General features: G+C 39.9%; 1 protein-coding gene across 3 annotated transcripts in view; it reads left to right on the top strand.

The window, feature by feature from the left end:
* The window catches only part of furinb (furin (paired basic amino acid cleaving enzyme) b), a 114,182-nt gene that overhangs the window by 44,677 nt on the left and 48,754 nt on the right, over positions 1-20,751 (top strand). For all 3 annotated transcript variants that reach the window (XM_079808729.1, XM_079808731.1, XM_079808730.1), the window contains 2 exons: positions 11,253-11,351; positions 19,635-19,730. In XM_079808729.1, coding sequence (XP_079664855.1) covers positions 11,253-11,351; positions 19,635-19,730 — 195 coding nt within the window. The remainder of the gene's footprint in view (positions 1-11,252; positions 11,352-19,634; positions 19,731-20,751) is intronic.

Below are 20,751 nucleotides of genomic sequence, written 5' to 3'. Positions count from 1 at the left end.
CCAGGGAGAACGAATTAAGAAGTTGTGGGAACGAATTTAATTCGTGGCTACGATTTAGAAATGAGAAAACGAATTCTTAATTCATGGGAATGAAATATTAATTTGTGGCCAATGGCCATGGTATATTTTTGTCTGCATGTAATAAGAGCAGGGCTCCGTATACACGACAGACCTACCGTGCCTTACCTATTTATCTATTAATTTATTATCGAATGATATATAGCTCACCTTTTGCTGCACTGCCATGTTTGCGTAGCACATCCTCGTGCTTTCTGGCAATGTCGCTTTAGATTCCAATATCTTAGCTAACTCTCACAATCTCTCCACACTCCCTTTCAATTTCTTCTCCCTGCTCGTTCTCAACTTTGTGCATTTATGTATAAGGTTCGCAACTTCATTAAAACAATATTTGAACTCCATAACCTATTGCTCCACTATTGCTTAGCTATTTCACAGATTCTAGATCTAGCAAATCACCAAAGGACATTCTGTGTTAAGCGGGTTGAGCGAGCGGCGCTGAGCGAGTTGAGCGGAATCTTCAGAAAGGCGCTCACCGCTCTGGAGGAAATATTACCGCTACGCTCCCCGCTCCGCTCGCGCTCCGCTCCGCTTACATGCTCTGTCCTCAACATACCTTAAGATATTAGTTCATGTTTATTCTTCTGAAAGAGATGATCGATCGCATTCACTCGCGCGCGCGCCGCGGCCGCTTGAATTGACGCGCCTATACAGTGATCAGTCGTCACATTAAAGAGCGTCAAAACGGCATTTATCATTTGAATTTCGTGATAAAATGGACAGAATACTTAATATGTTCGAGTGGGAACTAGGATTGAAGTGTGTTCCGCACTTAAAACAAGCCGACTGTTAAAGATTGCATTCGTAACCGTTCGGTACACACGCGCACCGAACCGAGAGCCCTGTACCGCAACGGTCCGGTACGAATACGTGTACCGTTACACCCCTACAAGTCGGTACTGAAATGTAAAAAATGTGACGCTTTGAGCGTCAGAGGTAAACACCTCTGACTGGCCATTGCGCTCACACGCTCATCAAATATGTCTGTGATTGGCTACAGTGACCAGCGCTTCAAAAACATGTTGTAAATATACATCATTGACGCTTTTCACAGTGCACAGTACACACGGGAGTGTTTGAATGCAGGCGTCTTTCAGCCTACAGGTCCGCTGGTCGACGCCTACTTGTGCTTTCAGATGCTCCTGTTCACGCTTTCATAACACTTTCAAACACTTCCGTGTGTTTTCAAACGCTCCCATGTGTTGATTATTGTAGCCAATCACAGAAATATTCGATGAGCATGTGAACACAATGGCCAGTCAGAGGTGTTTACGATTCCAGCTCAACAGCGCTCAAAGCGTAGCCTAGATGGAAGCGTAGCCTAATATAATTTGCAGCCAGGGCGTCTAGCAACTTTCCGTTGGCTTGCGAGCTGGAAAAACCAAACTCTGGTCAGGCCAATCACATCGTGTATAGAGTCGGTGGGCGGGCTTAACACAATGACGGCAGAGTTGCGGCGGTTCCGCTGTGCTACTTGAAAACAAAGAAGCTGGCGAACAGCGGTCTTTCGAATTGGCTTTGGCCCTGACTCTGGAAGACTTTGAGTTAAGCTTTTCTGTGAGAAAAGAACAAAGAACGGCACTGAAGTCATTCTTAAGAAAGGAAGATGTGTCCGGAGTTTTCAACTAGTATCAACTAGCTCCGCTTCACCTTCTTCGTTGCTCTGGTTGGTTGTAGTGCTATCCTATGGCGTGCAGAGGGAGTTTGAAAGACAACCGTTTATCCCGCCCCTCGGATTGAGCCCTGCCAATGGTGAGTTCCCAGACCCAACATCTTGATGTGGGTCTGGCTTGTCAGGCTACTTTAAGCATCACATTTTTTAAATTTCAGTACCAACTTGGTATCACGGTCAGTACTTTTGACAACACTATTCCAAAACGGATTCAATTCATTATTTTCCTCAAAATTCTACAAACAATACCCCATAATGACAACATGTAAGAAGTTTGTTTGAAATCTTTGCAAATTTATTAAAAATAAAAAGTATAGTGTATATGTTTGACTCTTATGAAACTGTCCTTCATAGTATATCTTAAACATACAGCATGAATTAGTGTACACTCTAAAAAAAAAAGTCTCGTAATCATAAGGGAACCTTTTTTAGTGCTATATAGCACCAATTTTGGTGCTTCAGTGGTTCTTCAGTGGTTCTTCAGAGGTGCTATATAGCACCTTAGTCAAAGAACCGGTGAAGAACCTCTGAAGAACCTCTGAAGAACCTCTGAAGAACCGCTGAAGAACCACTGAAGCACCAAAAATGGTGCTATATAGCACTAAAAAAGGTTCCCCTATGATTACGAGCCAAGAACTATTTTTGGTGCCATATAGAACCTTTTTTTTTTTAGAGTGTAGTTTTATAAGTCATTTCTTTGTATCAAAATTCGTGTTTGTTTTGGATGTAGTCGCCAACATCGTAATTATTAGAGATAATGCAATCTTAATCCATATGTTATTTATTAACTCCTGGTTTATTGTACCAAACGGTATATCGCACATTCCTACTATGGAAGAGAAATCAGTGAAAAGTAATGAGAGAGAGAGGGAAAGCTTCAGTGGATGTAGCATACGGTGACACTATGACATATCCCTCTGTGTCGGGTGAGGAATGTGGAAATATGTAAAAATCTGGCCCCAGGAAAGAAGTCACACAGCAGGGGAGATAAATTACTGCCACCTTTGTTACAGTCATTTTTAAGATCGTCCACGTTTCATTTTTAAAGTGCACCATCATTGACATTTAGCTGGAGGCAACATAGACTTAGTAGTTAGTTGAGTGTGTATACATGCTCCAGCTAATACACACCTATGTGCTTCCATTGCCCTCCACTCCCTCTCTCTCTTTCTGCCCTTCCTTCTTCCCTCATTTTATTCTAAAAAGTTAATATCATCAAAGAAAACCTCCATGGTTGAATAAGGTTGAATGAAATTCTCTCTCATCGCAGTTAGATTAATGTTATCCCTCGTGACTGCGGAGGTAGGACAGAAATACTGCTCCATCACCTCTGTCAGCCACTCTCAGATCTGAGTGTGTGTAAAAGAGTGTTTCATTTTTAAGGCGAAAAACGTTAGAAACGCTGCCAGCAGATTCATATTCTATGCATCGTCGACCAGAGGAAATATGCAACGTATACTAATTTAGTTGAACATATTCTTCAGCCTATTGGGAGGTTTAAAACTTATGATTCAACCAGATGGATCCTCTTGAATTTGCTGCTGCATTCTTTCTGGATTTATCTCGCGCGCACACACACACACACACACACACACACACACACACACACACAAACACATATCGGTTCATTAAACACAAACCTTATCAAACACCAACATTGAAACCTCAGGATTCAAAGAACGGAAACCACAAATACTTTTCAATATCCTTCGCTGTCCCTCACCTGGGCCTTGACTCCCTTCATTCTCCCAAAAAAATGGGATTTGAAAAGGATGTTTGATAAGATTCCTATTGATCGAAGGCCATTTGTGCTACAGTTCTGTATTCGCAAGGTGTGCTGCCTTCTCTGAATTTAATTTAGCTGTAGAACATCAATAGCTCAACGTCAGTGGCTCCATCGCTTACTTTGGAGCCCAGTGGGGAAGCAAAGGCTGTTATGATGATTTCCCAGAGCTGTTTTTTTCCCCCACACATCCCTGCATCTAACATGAATCTATTCATTACCACTCGCTGCGACAGCAATTATGAAAAATGGATTTTTATTGATTTGTGGTATTATGTAAACCAATTATGCAACTGTACCAATGAGGCCGGTGAGTAACATGATCAATAGCTGTCGCATGTGGGGTTTTTTTCTTCAGTTTTTCAGAGGCGTTCTGTTTGGTGCTGGAGCTGGTTACATCAGTTAATTCAATAAAAATATCTCAAATGACTTTCTAAACATGAGGCTGGATATGAGGACTGCACCCCTGAAAATCAATTTTAAGCAGGTGATAGAAAAATAATTATTCTTATAATAATAAAAAGAATGCTTGAGGGTGCGGAGAGCTTCAATTCAATTCACTTTTATTTGTATAGTGCCTTTTACAATACATATAATTTCGAAGCAGCTTTACTCACAAATGCATATTTCTACATTAACTTGAATCTGTTATCAGAGGTGACTGTCAAAGTAATGTCCATATGTCAAAACTGTACAGTTCTAAGATCATTTAATTTAGGCAGAAACAATGATCTAATTAAAGCAATTATTACAATTTGTTATCATAATGATTACAATATATAGTAAATTTAGCAATGGTTCAGCTATTTGGTGAATTCAATTGGCAGTATAGCTAAAGCGAATTAGACTCTTTGGGCCTATTATACACCATTTGGTCGCAGTCTGGAGCCCTGAACTAGCAAAAGTGGATTCGGTCACACCCTAAGTGTACCTACGCCATGCGCTTTAGATCATGCGCTCAGGTCGTTAAAATAGGGCCCTTTTGAATTGATTATTTTTCTTTTCCCTGCTATTTTCTTCAGTTTCTGTCATTTTCTCTCATTCTCTGATGCCTATTGCATGCAGCTTCTGAGAGTTGGGGTGTTTATAAGATACTTGGCTGATGTAATAAGTCTGCCAGGTTGAAGGGATCAAACCTTTTGTTTGATGCAAGTAGTACTGAGCAGATGCAACCACGATTGACACTGTATTTGACATTTTTCTTTGTCTGTAAAAAGAATGTGGTACTTATTACTTTTGGACGAAAGTCTACATTCATTGTTGTCTGTATAACCATTCATGGGCAGCTATGACAGCCATTATTTAAATGACCTGTTATGTGGTTTCATCTATTTCAGAACCCACCCTATAGCATCGAAGCTGCATTCGATAGTCTAAATTAAAGATTTTTAAGGAGCTTATGACATGGAAAACAGTATTTTTTTTCTAAAACATCCTTGTCCTTTATGTCTAAAGATTAAAGATAATGTGGGAAATGGTCATGAAAGAACCAGGAACAACAAACACTGGTGCAAAATTGTGGAATATGGCCCTTTTAAAAGTTGAAATTCTTTGTACATGATGCCGTAATTACAGCAGTAAAGCACTTCGGTTTTGCTGAGGTTTCTATGTGTGAACCTTCCTCGTAATCCAATAACTTCTTCTGCTTGGTGTGCTGTTTTAGCAGGCTGCCAGTAAAAGCGTCCCCACCATCTTTAGGTCTAATGAAGGTACAGTTCCTCCATGTGTCATGTCCAGAGAAATTGGCTCTGAGAGCAGTGAGCAGAGAGCAGCGAGTCTTTCAGATCTCCGGTCTGTGAGTTTATGAATTATACACTTGCACATCAGGCCAAAGAGAGTAATGATGTTCACTTTCACTTCTTATGTAGATCAAAGTTAAGTTTTATCCATCTTTTTCTCAATCTCTCTTTTTGTTCCCATCTTTATCCTTCCCTGTCTCTTTTTCTCTCTCACACACACACACACAAACATGCTAGAATGTGCTCACACATATGCACTTAAACACAGTAGTAGTATTAAAATCTTAGTATAGGTGTAAGAGAGAATAACTGTGATTCAAAGATTATAAAACGGGAGTGAAAGAGGTAGAGGATGAATTCTGTGACATATCTGACAGCACATGCAGTGTGATTTGAGCTGTAAAAGCAATCTCAGCTCCCAGAGCGTTAAACCTCATCCTAGTTAACAACATGCTTCAGGAGTCCTGCAGACCCCATCCGCCTCACTGAGGCAGATCAGAGAAAACGTTATTGTTCACAGGTTACTCTTTTATAGCCCAGGAGCGCTCAACCGAGCTCTCATGTTACTTTATCAAGGATGTTTATCATACAATTACTTGAGGAGATATAACTTGAAATTGATATGAAATTGAACGAGATACTAACTAGTATGGCTGGACCCGAATATTCGTATGGTGGGTTGGTATTCGATTTTAAAATTTGGGATTCGGATATTCGTTTTTTTGTTTTGTTTTGTTTTGTTTTGAGCACACCCCTCGAAACGGTTCTCATTTCTTGAATATGCACTTGAATATGTTTACACTATAAAATCTGGCCAGAAACAATACTTTTTTTTTTTTTTACAGTTATCTTAGCCTAGCCGTTTTTAATATGATGGACAGTTGAAGGAACCCAACCTCATTATACTTAATAATACTTAATAAATAGATTTGCTTCTTCTTAGCCTACTAAAGTATTCCCTGCAACTGAGTATTCTCTGTCTAGAGCGCACAACTGCATGAGCTTGTATGGACAGAAGTTCATGCCTGAGCTTGTATTTTGGGTTAAGCTGCGTTGCTTTGACATTGTGGAAAATAGAATAATAGAAACAAAAAGTATTAGCCTTTTTACCCGTTATTATCAAGCTAAATGAATCTATTGCGAAACATAGGAGCTTGTTGAAACTCAAACGTGAGATTTTACTGGGACTTCACGTGCCCCAGTAAAATCGCTCATGAGTGAACGCCATGATTCAGTTAATCTGGAAGAGAAGACAAAAATGTCAAAGACCTCAGCTGTATGGGAGCACTTTAAATTAAAAAATGTTTGGCTACCTTATTAAAAGTTTTGCTCTTAACAGACCTGTGTGTTTTGCACAACTTGTGCGTTCTTGGAGCATTTAAGCCCTGCCTGTGTGAGGTGCGCCGCTTCCGGCTCGCGCTGTTCTGTAGTTTATTACAAGTTTATTTATTCTGATAGTGTTGCATGTCCATATTGCACCAAATGCGACACTGCACACCCGTCACGCGTGAAGTCGATTATATGAACGGTTCTCGACATAATCAAAATGCAAACAGACAGACAGACACACAGAGATTCCTGCCTTTATTAGAGAGAAGAATATGTTCAGCTCCCTCCCTCCGAAGCTTCGAAGGTCTCAAAAATGGTATTCGGACCAGCCCTACTAACTAGTAGGGATGGTATCGTGAACCGGTTCCATTTTAGAATTTTCTCAGAACCGGTGATACAATAAGAAATGCGCATTTTGTTTCCGCTTATCGGTTGCTGTTTGTGCATTTTTATGTGATTTTTTTTTTAAAGCCTTCAAGCTCAAAAGACTTGTGCCCTGTTTTCTGTGCTCTGCACACATCCATGCGCGCAGAAAAAGTGATTTTAAAGGGGTCATATAATGCCATTTTTGTACAAGTTAATATGATTCTTTAGTGTCTAAATGAAAAGTTTGTAATATACTTTAATTAAAAATTCTCATTAGTATTGTAAGAAAACACTAATTTTACCTGGTCAAAAACAGCTCTGTTTTCAGCAACCATACACCATTTCAGTGCATGTGACTTTAAATGATAATGAGCTTTGCTCACCCCGCCCCTCTGTTCTGTGGCGCGTTTTGACACAACACACGTGGAGTGTTGCCTTGACAACAGTTGAGGGTATGTTTTGGAGAAATGGCAACGGGAGTCTCTGAGGACACAATTTGAACCAGAGTCGGACCTGGAACAAGATGACGGCCCCAACGAAGTTTGACAATAAGGTTTATAACGTTTCTGAATGGTTTGTTAACGTAATGTCACTTTGATCTATCTTTGTACTGGCAGGGTAGCGTAGCGTAGTGAAATACGAATGCTATGGGGTTTACTGTTTACTGATGTATACGTTAGTTCATTGTTACCACGTTAACTCTATAACCAGCGTACACAGTTTGTAATAACCATAACGTGTTGTTCATTATAAACGTGGGATTATGAATTATATTGAGAAGTCATACATAGAAAGCATGCCGTAATGTAACTTACCCTGTAAACTTTAGCCGCATTCATCGTGAAGCGTGCAATCGATTTGCAAAGATTAATATAAAGGTTAATAAAACGTTACACTCACTTCTTCTGGAGGTGCAGCAGGAACACAAATAGTTGTAGCGATCGTTTTTTCAGGAGCAGCTTCTTAGCAAAACCTGCTTTATACTGACCCTCGTTTATAAAGCAGTCTGGTGAGAAATGATTCACGCAAACATGAAAGCATTGACGTTGCTCGGGGGGGAATATTCCCTCCGAAAACAAAACTCAACAACTACGTCTTCACGGTTCGGATTTAGGAACATCAAAATGACTGCTGTGTTCGTTATTACACCTAAGAACAGAACGCCACAATCGCTTAGACGCCATTCTGCTCGAGCGTATCAACAATGGCGGACTGATGACAGCTCGCTCAGGGCGGGTCTGTGTTGAAACGCTGCTGTCAATCAACAATCATAACGTCACATGGTCAGGCGGCTCGATTTGAGACAGGGGAAAACATATAAGGAGATTAAAAAAAAAAAAAAAAAACACTTGATGGATTTTTATCATTATAGGATGGTTGTGTACAGGCACTGCCAACACACATGTCCATACAATCAACTTGTAAAAGAGCATGTACCATTCTATGACCCCTTTAAACGATTTCAAACCATTCGAGCACAAAGAAGACTCGGACGCTGTTTAGTGAATAGTGTGCAATTAATGAATTGAGTTCTCTTCTGGACAAATACACACAAAAATATGTCAAAATATTCTTACAAACACAGTCGTTATGTCTTAAGACAGTTGAAAAGAAAATATGAAAACGCATGTCAGGAGCCTATAGTATCGGTGCAGCTCTTAAAGTTATGGCAGATTTTCCTGATGTCGTCTCTATGATAACGTTTATCAATCAACAAAAGACAATGAAAAATTCAACTCGCTGTTTTAGACAGAATAACTTTTATTACTATATTTGTAATGTATAGCCTATATTTTATTAATAAAGTGCTGTGTTATTTTACATTTGATTACAGTTTCTGTCCCCAAATACCTGAAAATGTTCATTTCAATCGTATCTTTGTTCAATAGTATTTATTTGTGCAATTGCTAATTTTATTATTTGTTTACTTATCTTTAATAATGCTTGAAAATGTATATTAGTTAGGCTAGAGGTTTTTGCTATGGCATTTTTAAACCATAGGCAAACGTTCCTAGCCTGTTGATTTTTGTTCATGGTTCAGCTACAATGAAATGTTTTGCAATAAGACATTTTTTTTTTTTTACCTTATAATTGGAATCGAAATTAGGAACCGATAAGAATCGTTATTGATAAGCAGAATCGGAATCGTTAAAATTTAAACGATACCAACCCTACTAACTAGATACAAAAAAAATGTAAGTCATTCAAATACTTATTCAAATAAATGTTTATATTTATTTACTAACTATGTTACCTTAGAATAAATGTGAATGATCTTTTTTTTTTGTTGACCTTTTTGGAAACGTTAAGAATCGAAATCGATAAGCAGAATCGGAATTATTAAAAAAATGCAATACTTATTACATACAATACATACTTATATCAATTTATTTTTATATTTATTTACTAATTCTGTTACCATCCTGAAGAATTCAGGGAGCAATTTGTCAGTAGATTCAAACCAAACTTTGTGAATGTTTTTGAGCACTTTATTGAAGGAACTGGTACGAGTAATTTGTTCCTGAATTGGAACAAATTACTCTTATCAAATGACTCTATGCTGTATATTTGTTTTTGCACTCTGAAGATTGCATGTGTTGTTTTTGCATTATTTTCATGGTACCCAATCTGTTTATCTCATCACATTCAAGTCAGTGTGCAAACTCATAACTCAGATAAAATATAATTTGTTTTGCCTTGGCGCTGTATATTCAGCAGCTCCGCAAACACTAGTTGACATAAAGTAGGAGTATAGAGCTATAAAATAAATATGAATATCAAAGCTCACATAATTTACTTTCTGGAGAACTTAATGAGTTCATAGAAAAAACAATCCAAGGCACTTCTTCCGGTTCAAAAAGTTAAAAAGCCTTTATTCAATACATACTATAGAAATATCTGCACACTGATGCATTTCAGCCTTCCTCAGAGTGTGTCAGGTACAAAATGAGTCACAGGTGTAGATGTAATTAGTTACTCAGTAGAAATGGGATAAAGAGCATCTCCTGGGATTATTTAACAAAGGTCCTTCCAGCAAGCAGCGCTCCGAGATGTTTCCGTTGAGCTGTTAAATTAAGAAATGAGTTCTGAATATTGAAGTTACCGACTTTTGACTGCGGGCAACAGCTGGCGCATTTTGTGACATTGTTGAAATCTTTTTCGGAGACAGTTTAGCAAAAGTCTCTATTTGCTTTGTTCACACTGCTGTCTAGGAGACACAACTGAGATATTAATGAGATGAGTGATTTTTATTTTCTGAGAGGTTCCAGAACATCAGGCAAGACTCTACCCAATTTACCACTTCAGACGCTCACGCTGAGTCCTGCTGGTCTTTGAAAGCATTTCCATCCTCGTATGATCCCAGGAGACACCTCTGTAGTTTCAGTGAGACAAGTAGATGATGGCAGCAGAGGTCGTGTTATTGATCACGAGGACATGTAGTGAGAGAGAGAGACGGAGACTGCAAAGAAAACTGAGAGAGGCCGTCTGCAGTGAAGCATCGGGGGAACAGAAGCCCAGCAGGGAAGCGTTTTGATAAATGAACGTCATTTTAGGAAGGAGACACTTGACTATATAGTGCTGGATCTATTCATTGACGTCACTTGTGAAAGAAGTGTGTGGGTATTCGGCCATCCAGAAGTTGCTTTGCGCGTCCCACTGGGAACAGAACAAGATGAGTAATGATAGAGGCATGATTCTCTCACATACGCACACACAAGCTCAAAGTACACCGGGTTATGAGCTGCCCAGCCGAGTGCCGGATCCCACACATCAGTGTGTGGCGGTCCAGATACAGTGCAATGTCGTGCTTCTGTGTGCTGCTTTATTGAATCGAAGCACAGCAAAATCACAGCGTCTGTGGATCAGATTAATGAAAGAGAGGCAGATCTTTTCACTTATCCATCCTCTTTGCTTTGCTTCACATTTCAAACTGTGTGTGTGTATTTTGCTGTTTTGTGTGCAAAAAGTACCTGAAGCCACCTTTCGTCATTTTCACAGAATTTGTCTCTCAGTGGGAAGCTCTTTTTAGGGTGTGTGTGTATGTGTGGGTTTTTGAATCTGTTGCGTATTTTATAGGACTATAAGAAATAAATGTGTGCGGCTGAACCTTTGCAGCTCTGCTCTGAATGTGTGTTGGCGAGAGAGATGGCCAGGTCTGTGAGCAGGTGCTTGAGTTAATGAGTGTGTTTCCCTCTAGAGTGTAAGACCATATGACCTTGTGTGGTGGGTAAGACATGGCTCCTTTGGAATAGCACTCTAATATATCACCTCTGTGTGTCTGCAGGTTTTCAGGGACTATTATCATTTCCAGCACAGGGGTGTGGTGAGGCGATCTTTGTCCGGCCATCACGGGGTTCATGTCCGACTGCACACCGAGCCACAGGTAAAAATGAGCCACACACAAACACGCCTGTACAGATCACTAAGAGATGTGGGAGGTAAACGGGTAAGAGGTGAGAGGACACAAGGGGGTGGAGATGAGAGGAAAAGGAATTAAAAGAGAAAAGGGGGAGGAAAAAGGAGAAGATAGGGGGGGAAGACAAAATAAAATAAAGAGGGAATAAGAACAAAAGGATTTTTTTTAGAAATTAAAAAGAGAAAAAAGGAAGAGAGAAGAAGAAAAAACAGGAGATGAGAGGGGAGATGACAGGAAGGTTGGAGATTAAATGAGAGAAGAGGAGATGTGAAGGGAGGTGGAGGAGATGAAAGGAAGATATGAAAAGTTAAGAGACAAGATGGGATGAAAGGGAACAAGAGGGGAAGTGATGAGAGAAAAGGGCCACAGACGAAATAGGACGAAATGAGAAGAAGAAATGGACGTGAGAAGGGAAAATGAGAAGGAAGGGGGGCATGAGACAGGATGAGAGAGGGAGAGAAAAAACAAGATAAAAGGAGATGGGACAAGACCGGAGGAACAAAAAAGAGGAGACATTGAGAGACGAGAAAAGAGTAGTTGGGGCAAGGTAAGAAGGTTAGAGAAGAGATTTGAAGAGAGATGGAGGAAAAGAGGGGAGATGAATGGAGCGGATGTGAAAAGATAGAAGACGAGACAGGAGATGAGACTAGAGGAGATGAAAAGGGGAGGAGATGGGACAAAAACCAGACAAAAGGAAAGTAGAGACAAAAGGAGACCAGAAGAGATTCGCTATATAAAAAGGAAACTAGAGAAGAGGTGAGAGGAGTAGATGAGGCAAGACAAGAAGGTTGGAGATGAAATGGCAGGAGATGTGAAGAGAGTTGGAGGAAAAGAGATGAAAGGAGGATATGAAAATATAGGAGACAAGATTGGAGGAGACATGCTGAAATGGGACAAGAGCGGAACAGACAAAACAGGAATAGATGAAATGAGAGAGATGGAGACAAGAAGAAAAAATGAGAAGCAAGGGAAACAGGTTAGATGTTAGGAGAGAGGATGAGACGAGCAGAGGCCAGACGAGAGGAGAGGAAGTATTGAAAGGAGGGGGGGGGGGGGATTGAAGGGGAGGATGAGAATAAATGAGGAGACCAGATGAGGAGAGGGAAGGAGATAAGATGAAAAGAAAAGGAGAAATAAAGTGTTGAGAGGAGAGGCTAGGAGGCCAGACGAGAGAAGCCATTAGCATGCCGTGACAAAGTAGTTGGGCCAGAGTCTCAGAAGATTGACTGGCAGTGATTATTGGTGTGTATGTGATTGTTGTTGTTGTGTGTGTGTGTGTGTGTGTGTGGTAGTACTGAAGTGCAAGACTCTGGCTGTGCCGATAAGTTATCTGAGAGCAGCACAGGCGTCCCAAGCGACTGCAAATTTAGGCCGCTGGCTGCAGGCTTCCATAGATCTCCTGTTGACCAGCCTCTTATCTTCACTCTCTGAAGCTTCAGCCGCTAGTTAAAACTCTGTGCACACTCCGGAGATCCAACTACACGGCTAATACTGATGCCCTCCCAGACCCCACCTGCCCACCAGATGCCAGCGAAAGACACCGGATGACTCCTAACACTGATCCATGACAGCAGAGAACGAGAGAGGGGAAGATTCAAGCTGGATTGCTGCTCCCTTGTGTGCTAGCCTCTATTTATGCAAGGCTAACAGCATCAGGGTTCCGCTCTGGGCCCGTTTCTATTGCGGTGGGTCAGGCGTTCTTGTTGCCAGGGTTCATCTTGGCACAAGCCTCACACGTACAGCGCACACACATGCATCGCCTGCTCTGCATTCCGAGGTCAGCATGATTTTATGCTAATAAAGCAGATTTCTGAAGGCTGCCGCTTGTAAGCACATTCCCTCCAGCGACGGGAATTTATACGAAATTGAATGCACGTACGTGAACGTCTACTCCCTCGCTAACTGGAATTTCATTCCCTCGCAAAAAGTCAAATTGGTGTTCTCAGAAGTTTGCTGCTGAACGAAGGGCAGCAAGACGAGAGAGGAACAGGAAAAGCATTCTTCCTCCAAATCTGACCTGGCCTTGCTCCACATTTGCTATTTTCATGATAAATTTAGCCCAGTGCTGGCATTACTGCCAAACAAGGGCGTAAAGGACGACTCACTCAAAGGATTTTGAGTGCATGTGGTGTTTGTGTGAATCCCCCTCGTCTTTCCGCAGAACACTCGCTTTGAACGCTCAAAAGTGTATAATAATACAATTATTGTATTATTAGACTGGAAGGATTAAGCTCATTGTTTTGCACTGATATACAAGAAGGACACATACACAGCAGTTTTTAGAAGATGATCCTTTGGTTTTGTTTGAAGCACATTACATTGTCACATGGTTATGCTTGCTGGCTCCTGTTGTCATGAAATGCATACTCATTTAAGACTGAGCTTACGAGGATACTCGACAAAATGGGAAATTTGACATAATTTTGTGTGTTTTTGTCCGTTCAAGCGCAAAAGATTCAAGCAATCAGATTCAAGCATTCAACAGCCCCGTAAAAATATATATACTACAGGGTGTCCGCGGGGTTGTAAAAGGTAGTAAATAGAATTAGCCAAAATTAAGGGCATTAAAAAGTAATAAACGTCATCTGACGAGGTATTCAATTTTCGAGCCCATTTTTTTTAAGATACATTTTCAATTTGTGTTAAGTGCAGGCCTTTTTTTCTAAAATTTGCGTGGATTTATTTATATGTTGAGAGTAGGACCTGTGCGATATCATGTGAGGTGGTGTTCGTTCGCGCGCGCTGAAACAAACTGGGTACCCGGCTGGCTTGCTGCCAAACATGTATATCAATGTTCTGCGCTACAGCTGGATCAACGACCTCAACCTCCACTGCTTTTCCCTCAACCTCGACTGCTCTCCCGATTCAAACCACTGCCAGCAGTAGTCCTAGCAGCATCATCAACAGGTGCGTGACAGACGTCAGACAGCAGATGCTATGCCCTATCACCACCGCTACATTGCGAGCTGAGGTGCTGTGGTGTTTAGACCTTGCAACTAAACACCACTCTTTCAATTCGAACGATGGCATTGAAGAGCTGTTTCGAAATATGTAAGTTGCTCAAAGCTGGGCATACACTGTGCGATTTCAGCAAGGTTACCTACTCACACTGTACGAGTAGATCGCATGCGATGTAAAGCCAAAGCTCACGGTTTATGTGCTCACACTGTGCGGTCCGATCGTCGAGCGTGACTTGTCTGCTCACTGTACGAGTGAAATTTGCGCGAAAAAACCTATAATAGAGAGATAGCCTATCAAATGCATCAGCTATCGATATTAAGAGGATTTAGCATTTACAATGTATGTATGTAAATAATTATTATTATTAGGGTAGGCCTACTTTTATTATTAAATTGATATTACATTTAATTTGCCCCCGTGATAATTTCATAATGCATCAATGCATAACCGACACGCTGCATAATAAAAGAATAGATAGATAAGCTTACTCCTCATTATTTAAATACATTTTGCCTAATTAAACAGGAATTATAGGCGTATAATTAAAATGATTATCATCTATATTGTCTATAATATGTCAGAACACTACATTAATATCAGTATTATTATCAGAAAGTAAGAGCAGCTTTATTTCAAAAACAACTTGTTTAACACGAAATGGGCCTATAGTTCTCTTCTAATTTGTTTCACAATATGGGCCACAAGAGAAATATTAAGAATATAAATTCAGACAGTTATAGGCTATACGTTATCAGCATATGTTAAAGCAGATTTATATAAATAAAGAGATATCTCTTGTCTCTGTGAGAATATGCGGCGAAAGCTTGTCAGATTTTACTTTCACTTTCTGTAGTGAATAATTGACTAGGTTTGAGACTTCACCGACTCTCGCGCACATTGCGTTTTTGCGTGATATCTTATCCACTGACTCGCCTTCATAATTTAAAACGAAAAAGAAAAAAAATCAATATTGCGCCGTGAAATTTTGTGTCGAATGATGGACAATGGTTCACATTTCCCATGATAATAAAATTAAGTAAATATTAAATAATAGTAAATAAAAGTAAATAAAATAATTTGTGAAAGTAAATTAATGATCAAGTAGCTAAATGAATAAAAGAGGCACTGGATAGGCTAAACACGGTGGTTTGAAAGTCTTAGATTATCCATTTTACAACACAAACTGGAGGCATGCAACAGTTTGCTAAATTGCTGCTATTTGATGACTGCCTACAGAACTTAAAAGATCTCCCTCTTTTCGTTTTCTTTCTTGCTGCATTAAAGATGAAATGGTTCAACTTCTGCTTTCGCGCAGGCGCAGTGATGAGAAATAGGGCAATCAGTTCGTAGCTCTGCTTCAGCTGTGCGATAACCTTTATCTGACATGCCAGAAATTCATCCGATTGCCGATCGGGAGAGGTTTGTCGCCTCTCGTTTCCCTCTTTACACTGCACGAACACCTCACAACAAACAACGCACGATAAAGCTGAAAATCGGCCCGACCCAAAAAAGAGTCGCACGAGTCAGAATTCGGCTGGAAATCGGATGAAAATCGCACAGTGTAAGTTAGTTTGATCATTATTTGTCAATTGTTAGCCAAGGAATTTAACATCTCCTATGTGTATCTTTGATCATTTAAAACGTATAATATTAGAGATCTATAATATAGATAAATGATATTATCACCCGTATCTGGCATTGAGAGCCTGGCTATATCCAGCATTTCAAAGGGGGATTTAGGTTGTAGCCTAAAGTGGAGGTTGTATAGGGAAGTGTGTTTGCAGAGAACTGGTTGGTGTATGGCACATAGTTAACGAGATATTCTGCACTTTATTAATAAGGCACTTTATTTTACTAAGGGCCAAATGAGTAGACATGCCAATGACTGGTCAACATTGGTCCAATGTTACAGGCAGTGAAATCTGTCACAAACTTACATAATTACAGTGTAAACACTGGTTGCTTCCTCTTTTTATTTTTCAAGGCCCAAATTGAACCACTTGGAAATTTGGTTCAAATTTTTATGCCATTTTTATGTCCAACATTGTTATGCAATTGTTACTTTTTGACATTGATTAAAAACTATGGACAAAGACCCGTTGTGACATCTTGATTAATCCCTCTGCTTTACTTAAGTGTATCAGCTTAATTTATTTTAATAACACCTGTGCTTACTTCTCGGCCACCTCTTTTTTAGATTGCTCACACATCAGACTTACTGACTAATGATCTATGAAGATGTCTCCTTCCTCTTCTGTCTTTATTTCTATTCTTATCTCTGTGGGCAGTTGATGTTAAGTTATTTGCAATATGTTATTCCATTTGGAAAGATATTTCATTTACGCCACTACAGTTGCAGCTTGAAGTCGCGCTGGTGTTAAAAAATATTTTGAAGGTATTAAAAAAGGTAGTAAAAGGTATTAAATTCAACTTAAGAAGTTCTGTATATACCCTGTACTAGTGCTGTCAAAATTAACACGTTAACGTATGCAATTTAATTATTAACGCAATTAATGCAGCATTTATTTTTTCCTGTCATGCTTTGGCTAGCGTTACATTATATGATCACGCTCTTATTCATGCAAATGCTTTTAAACCATTCAAGCGCAATAAGACACAAAAGAGAATGCTGTGCGGTACTGGTGCACGTCTGTGTATCTCCTGTCTGTGACACACACGACTCGTGTGCACAGAAACGAATGGACAAAATAATTCCAAAATGCCCGTTTTGTCATAAGCACAGTCTTAAATGCGTTAAATGAAGTCTTAAATGAACGTAAGAGTTGTGAGGAAATGTGTGTCAGATCTGCATAATGTGCGTCAGGTCTTAAAGTGACAGCAGCCTAATAAAGCCGCTGCCCAAAATAGCCCGAAAATGCATGAAATGCGCGCTCAGAAAGCTTATTCAGTTCTCTTTCGTGCTTAAACTGACAAAAACACACAAATCCATAGTGCTTCATAAATAGATTACATAAAAAAAATATCTACAATATTCTGTCTATGTTGTTTCTACATTATTTTGGAGATTCAATGTGAAAGTATTACAATATAAATATATATTTTATATTTTATATTTAATCGATTGACAGCACTAATATATATACACCAATCAGGCATAACATTATGACAGGCGAAGTAAATAACACTGATGATCTCTTCATCATTGCACCTGTTAGTGGGTGGGATATATTAGGCAGCAAGTTAACATTTTGTTCTCAAAGTTGATTTGTCAGAAGCAGAAAAATGGGCAAGCGTAAGGATTTGAGCGAGTTTGACAAGGGACAAATTGTGATGGTTAGACGACTGCGTCAGAGCATCTCCAAAACTGCAGCTCTTGTGGGGTGTTCCCGGTCTGCAGTGGTCAGTCTCTATCAAAAGTGGTCCAAGGAAAGAACAGTGGTGAACCAGCGACAGGGTCATGGGCGGCCGAGGCTCATTGATGCACATGGGGAGTGAAGTTTGTTGTGTATGGGGCTGCATAGCCACAGACCAGTCAGGGTGCCCATGCTGACCCCTGTCCAGCACCAACAGTGGGCACATGAGCATCAGAACTGGACCACAGAGAAATGGAAGAAGGTGGCTGGGTCTGATCAATCACGTTTTCTTTTACATCACGTGGATGGTCGGGTGCGTGTGCTTACCTGGGGAACACATGGCACCAGGATGCACTATGGGAAGAAGGCAAGCCGACAGAGGCAGTGTGATGCTTTGGGCAATGTTCTGCTGGGAAACCTTGGGTCCTGCAGACCATGTGGATGTTACTTTTGACACGTACCACCTCACCTACCTAAGCATTGTTGCAGACCATGTACACCCTTTCATGGAAACGGTATTCCCTGGTGGCTGTGGCTCTTTCAGCAGATAATGTGTCCTGCCACAAAGCAAAAATGGTTCAGGAATGGTTTGAGGAGCACAACAACGAGTTTGAGATATTGACTTGGCCTCCAAATTCCCCAGATCTCAATCCAATCAAGTATCTGTGGGATGAGCTGAACAAACAAGTCCGATCCATGGAGGCCCCACCTCGCTGTTTTGGCAACAAAAGGGGGACCAACACAATATTAGGAATAATTTTATGCCTAATCGTGTGTATATATAGCAGTCACTTACCAATCACTACCAACCCACCAAGAGATTTGTTTTCTTCCCACAGACACTGAAATAAAAAAAGACAGTAAATTACAACCTCCAAGCACACATGTAATTATGTAAACAATGCTGTGTGGTGAAACGCACAGTGGTGTTCAGATGTCATTTCCAAGAAAGAAGCTTTTTCTAACTTAATGGCAGGATTTTTTTCTGAGAAGTTGATAGAATTGAATGAGAGAGGCAAAAGTTAATCGATTTAATTTGTGAGCTCTCTGGTCGTCCCCTTGTAAAGAAAAAAAATGAATCCTGTATATGAGGCGGAGGGCCCGTGGACCTTTAAGCTCATTTAAAACAATTGTTTTGCAGAGTGCACTTCATACCTCCATAAGTCTCTGGGCTCTGATTAGATTTCATACGCCGCTGCTAATACCTCTCAGTTAGTGTGAATGCTAATGTCGCTGTGCGCTGTGTTAGTCTTGTCCATCTCATCACACAAAACTGCCCAGGGTAAATTTTTTATTGCTCAGGGGTTGCTCTTTAATAACTCAAAAGACTTAATGCAATTCTAAGCAATATAAGTGTTTGTCTCAGTTGTTTCAACTAAAATTATTTTAGAGATCAAAATAGCAACAAATGAGTCAGTCCTCAATATACAGTGGATAGCATTGCTCAGATCATTTGATATAGGAAGTACTGAATGATAAATATTTTAGTTCATATAGAGGCCTCCCACTTTTCATTACAGATTTGGCATCTTTGCAAATCTGAGCAAAATGTGAGGCATTGTTGAGATCTCTTATGAAACACTAGAAGAGAAATATGTGATTACTGATCTTTTTTTAGGAGAAAATATTGAGAACCCATTTCCATAATTGTAGCTTAAACTCTAGATTGCTGTCTAGGATATAGAAATGATATATCATAAAGATCTTATTTTTTTTATTTATTTGGGTGGGGACAGCCACATAAAAGAATATGCACAAATGTGCACACATGCTCACTCAGAGCTAAATGAAACGCAAAAGAAGAACAGCGGGGGAGAGTGTGAAATGTGGGTATTTTTAGAGTGAGGACAAGCCGTGCAGAAGGGACGTACATCCTTAGTTAAAGGTGAAAATAGAGAAGAGTATGATCTCCTGGGATGTAGATGTGTAATATTTTAAATACTGCCTCTAATCTGTGTGTGCATGTTATTTTCAGGTGATTTGGGCAGAGCAGCAGATTTCCAAGCGAAGATGCAAGAGAGACATTCATATTGAACCCACAGATCCTAAATTCCCTCAGCAGTGGTATCTGGTATGTGAAAAATTACTGTATATATTTATTTTGTGGTTGTACATTGAGCTTTTGAATCTAAAATGCTTCTACAGTGGAAAGGCCGTCTTCCCTTTGATTTGTGAGCTTTCACATTCTCTCTGATTCTTGTACATGAACATGAAATCCCCAATGTCTGTTTTGAAATATATAAACATTCTGTGTGCTTATAGTCTCAAGACAACATGACATCAAAATGGACCCATTTTTCTTGGTTAATAAAGGTCTTTGCTCTTTTTTTTTAAAAGAAACATCAATGCGTGTTATTCTCAGGACAGAAATGTTTTTTTCAGATTTTTTCTTTACAGTGTAAAAACTTTCTCAGCCTCTGAAACTTTTCTGACCTGACCAAGGTCAAGAACAGGCATAAGAGATAAACAAACCTTTTGGCTTCCACTGTTCATGGAAGTGAACTGACTGTTGTCTCTGAGGTGACTGCATTTAAGTAGAATTTGAAAACAGTCATCTAACCACATAAAGCAAGTGTGATAAACAAAAAATACATTCAGAGATTATATGAACATGCCTTATGAACATATATAGAACATTTATAAGGGATAGTTAATCCAAAACTGAACATTTTCGGGGCTTTCGCACCAGAGAAACTTTTTCATAGTTCCTAGAACTAATGTCGGAAGTTCTCTTTTTCTTAGCGGGTTCAGATCACTGTAGCTGGAACAAAATTAGCTCCTACTTCAGGGTAGGGTCTAACCCAGCACAATAGGAACTACCAGTGACGCATGTGTACGCTGACTGGCCAAACACATGCGAAACACCAGTACCCGCCATTTAAAAAAAAGCTGTGTACACACACAGATTATAGCCTATATATTTACTCCACAAACTAACTCTACAAACATGGAAAACATTGATAGATGGACATGGACCTCTCAACCTTTATGCTAAGGAGAAAATCCAACGCGACTTTGAGGGGACCAAGCAAAACATGATTATATTTGGCAAACGCTAATACTTTTTCATATACTGTCTACTTTCTTTGTGT

This window comes from Gobio gobio (genome assembly GCF_949357685.1).
Source record: "Gobio gobio genome assembly, chromosome: 25".
In the NCBI taxonomy this organism is placed as follows: Eukaryota; Metazoa; Chordata; class Actinopteri; order Cypriniformes; family Gobionidae; genus Gobio; species Gobio gobio.
The sequence above is the reverse complement of the archived record's forward strand: the minus strand, read 5'-3'. Positions and strand labels throughout refer to the sequence as shown.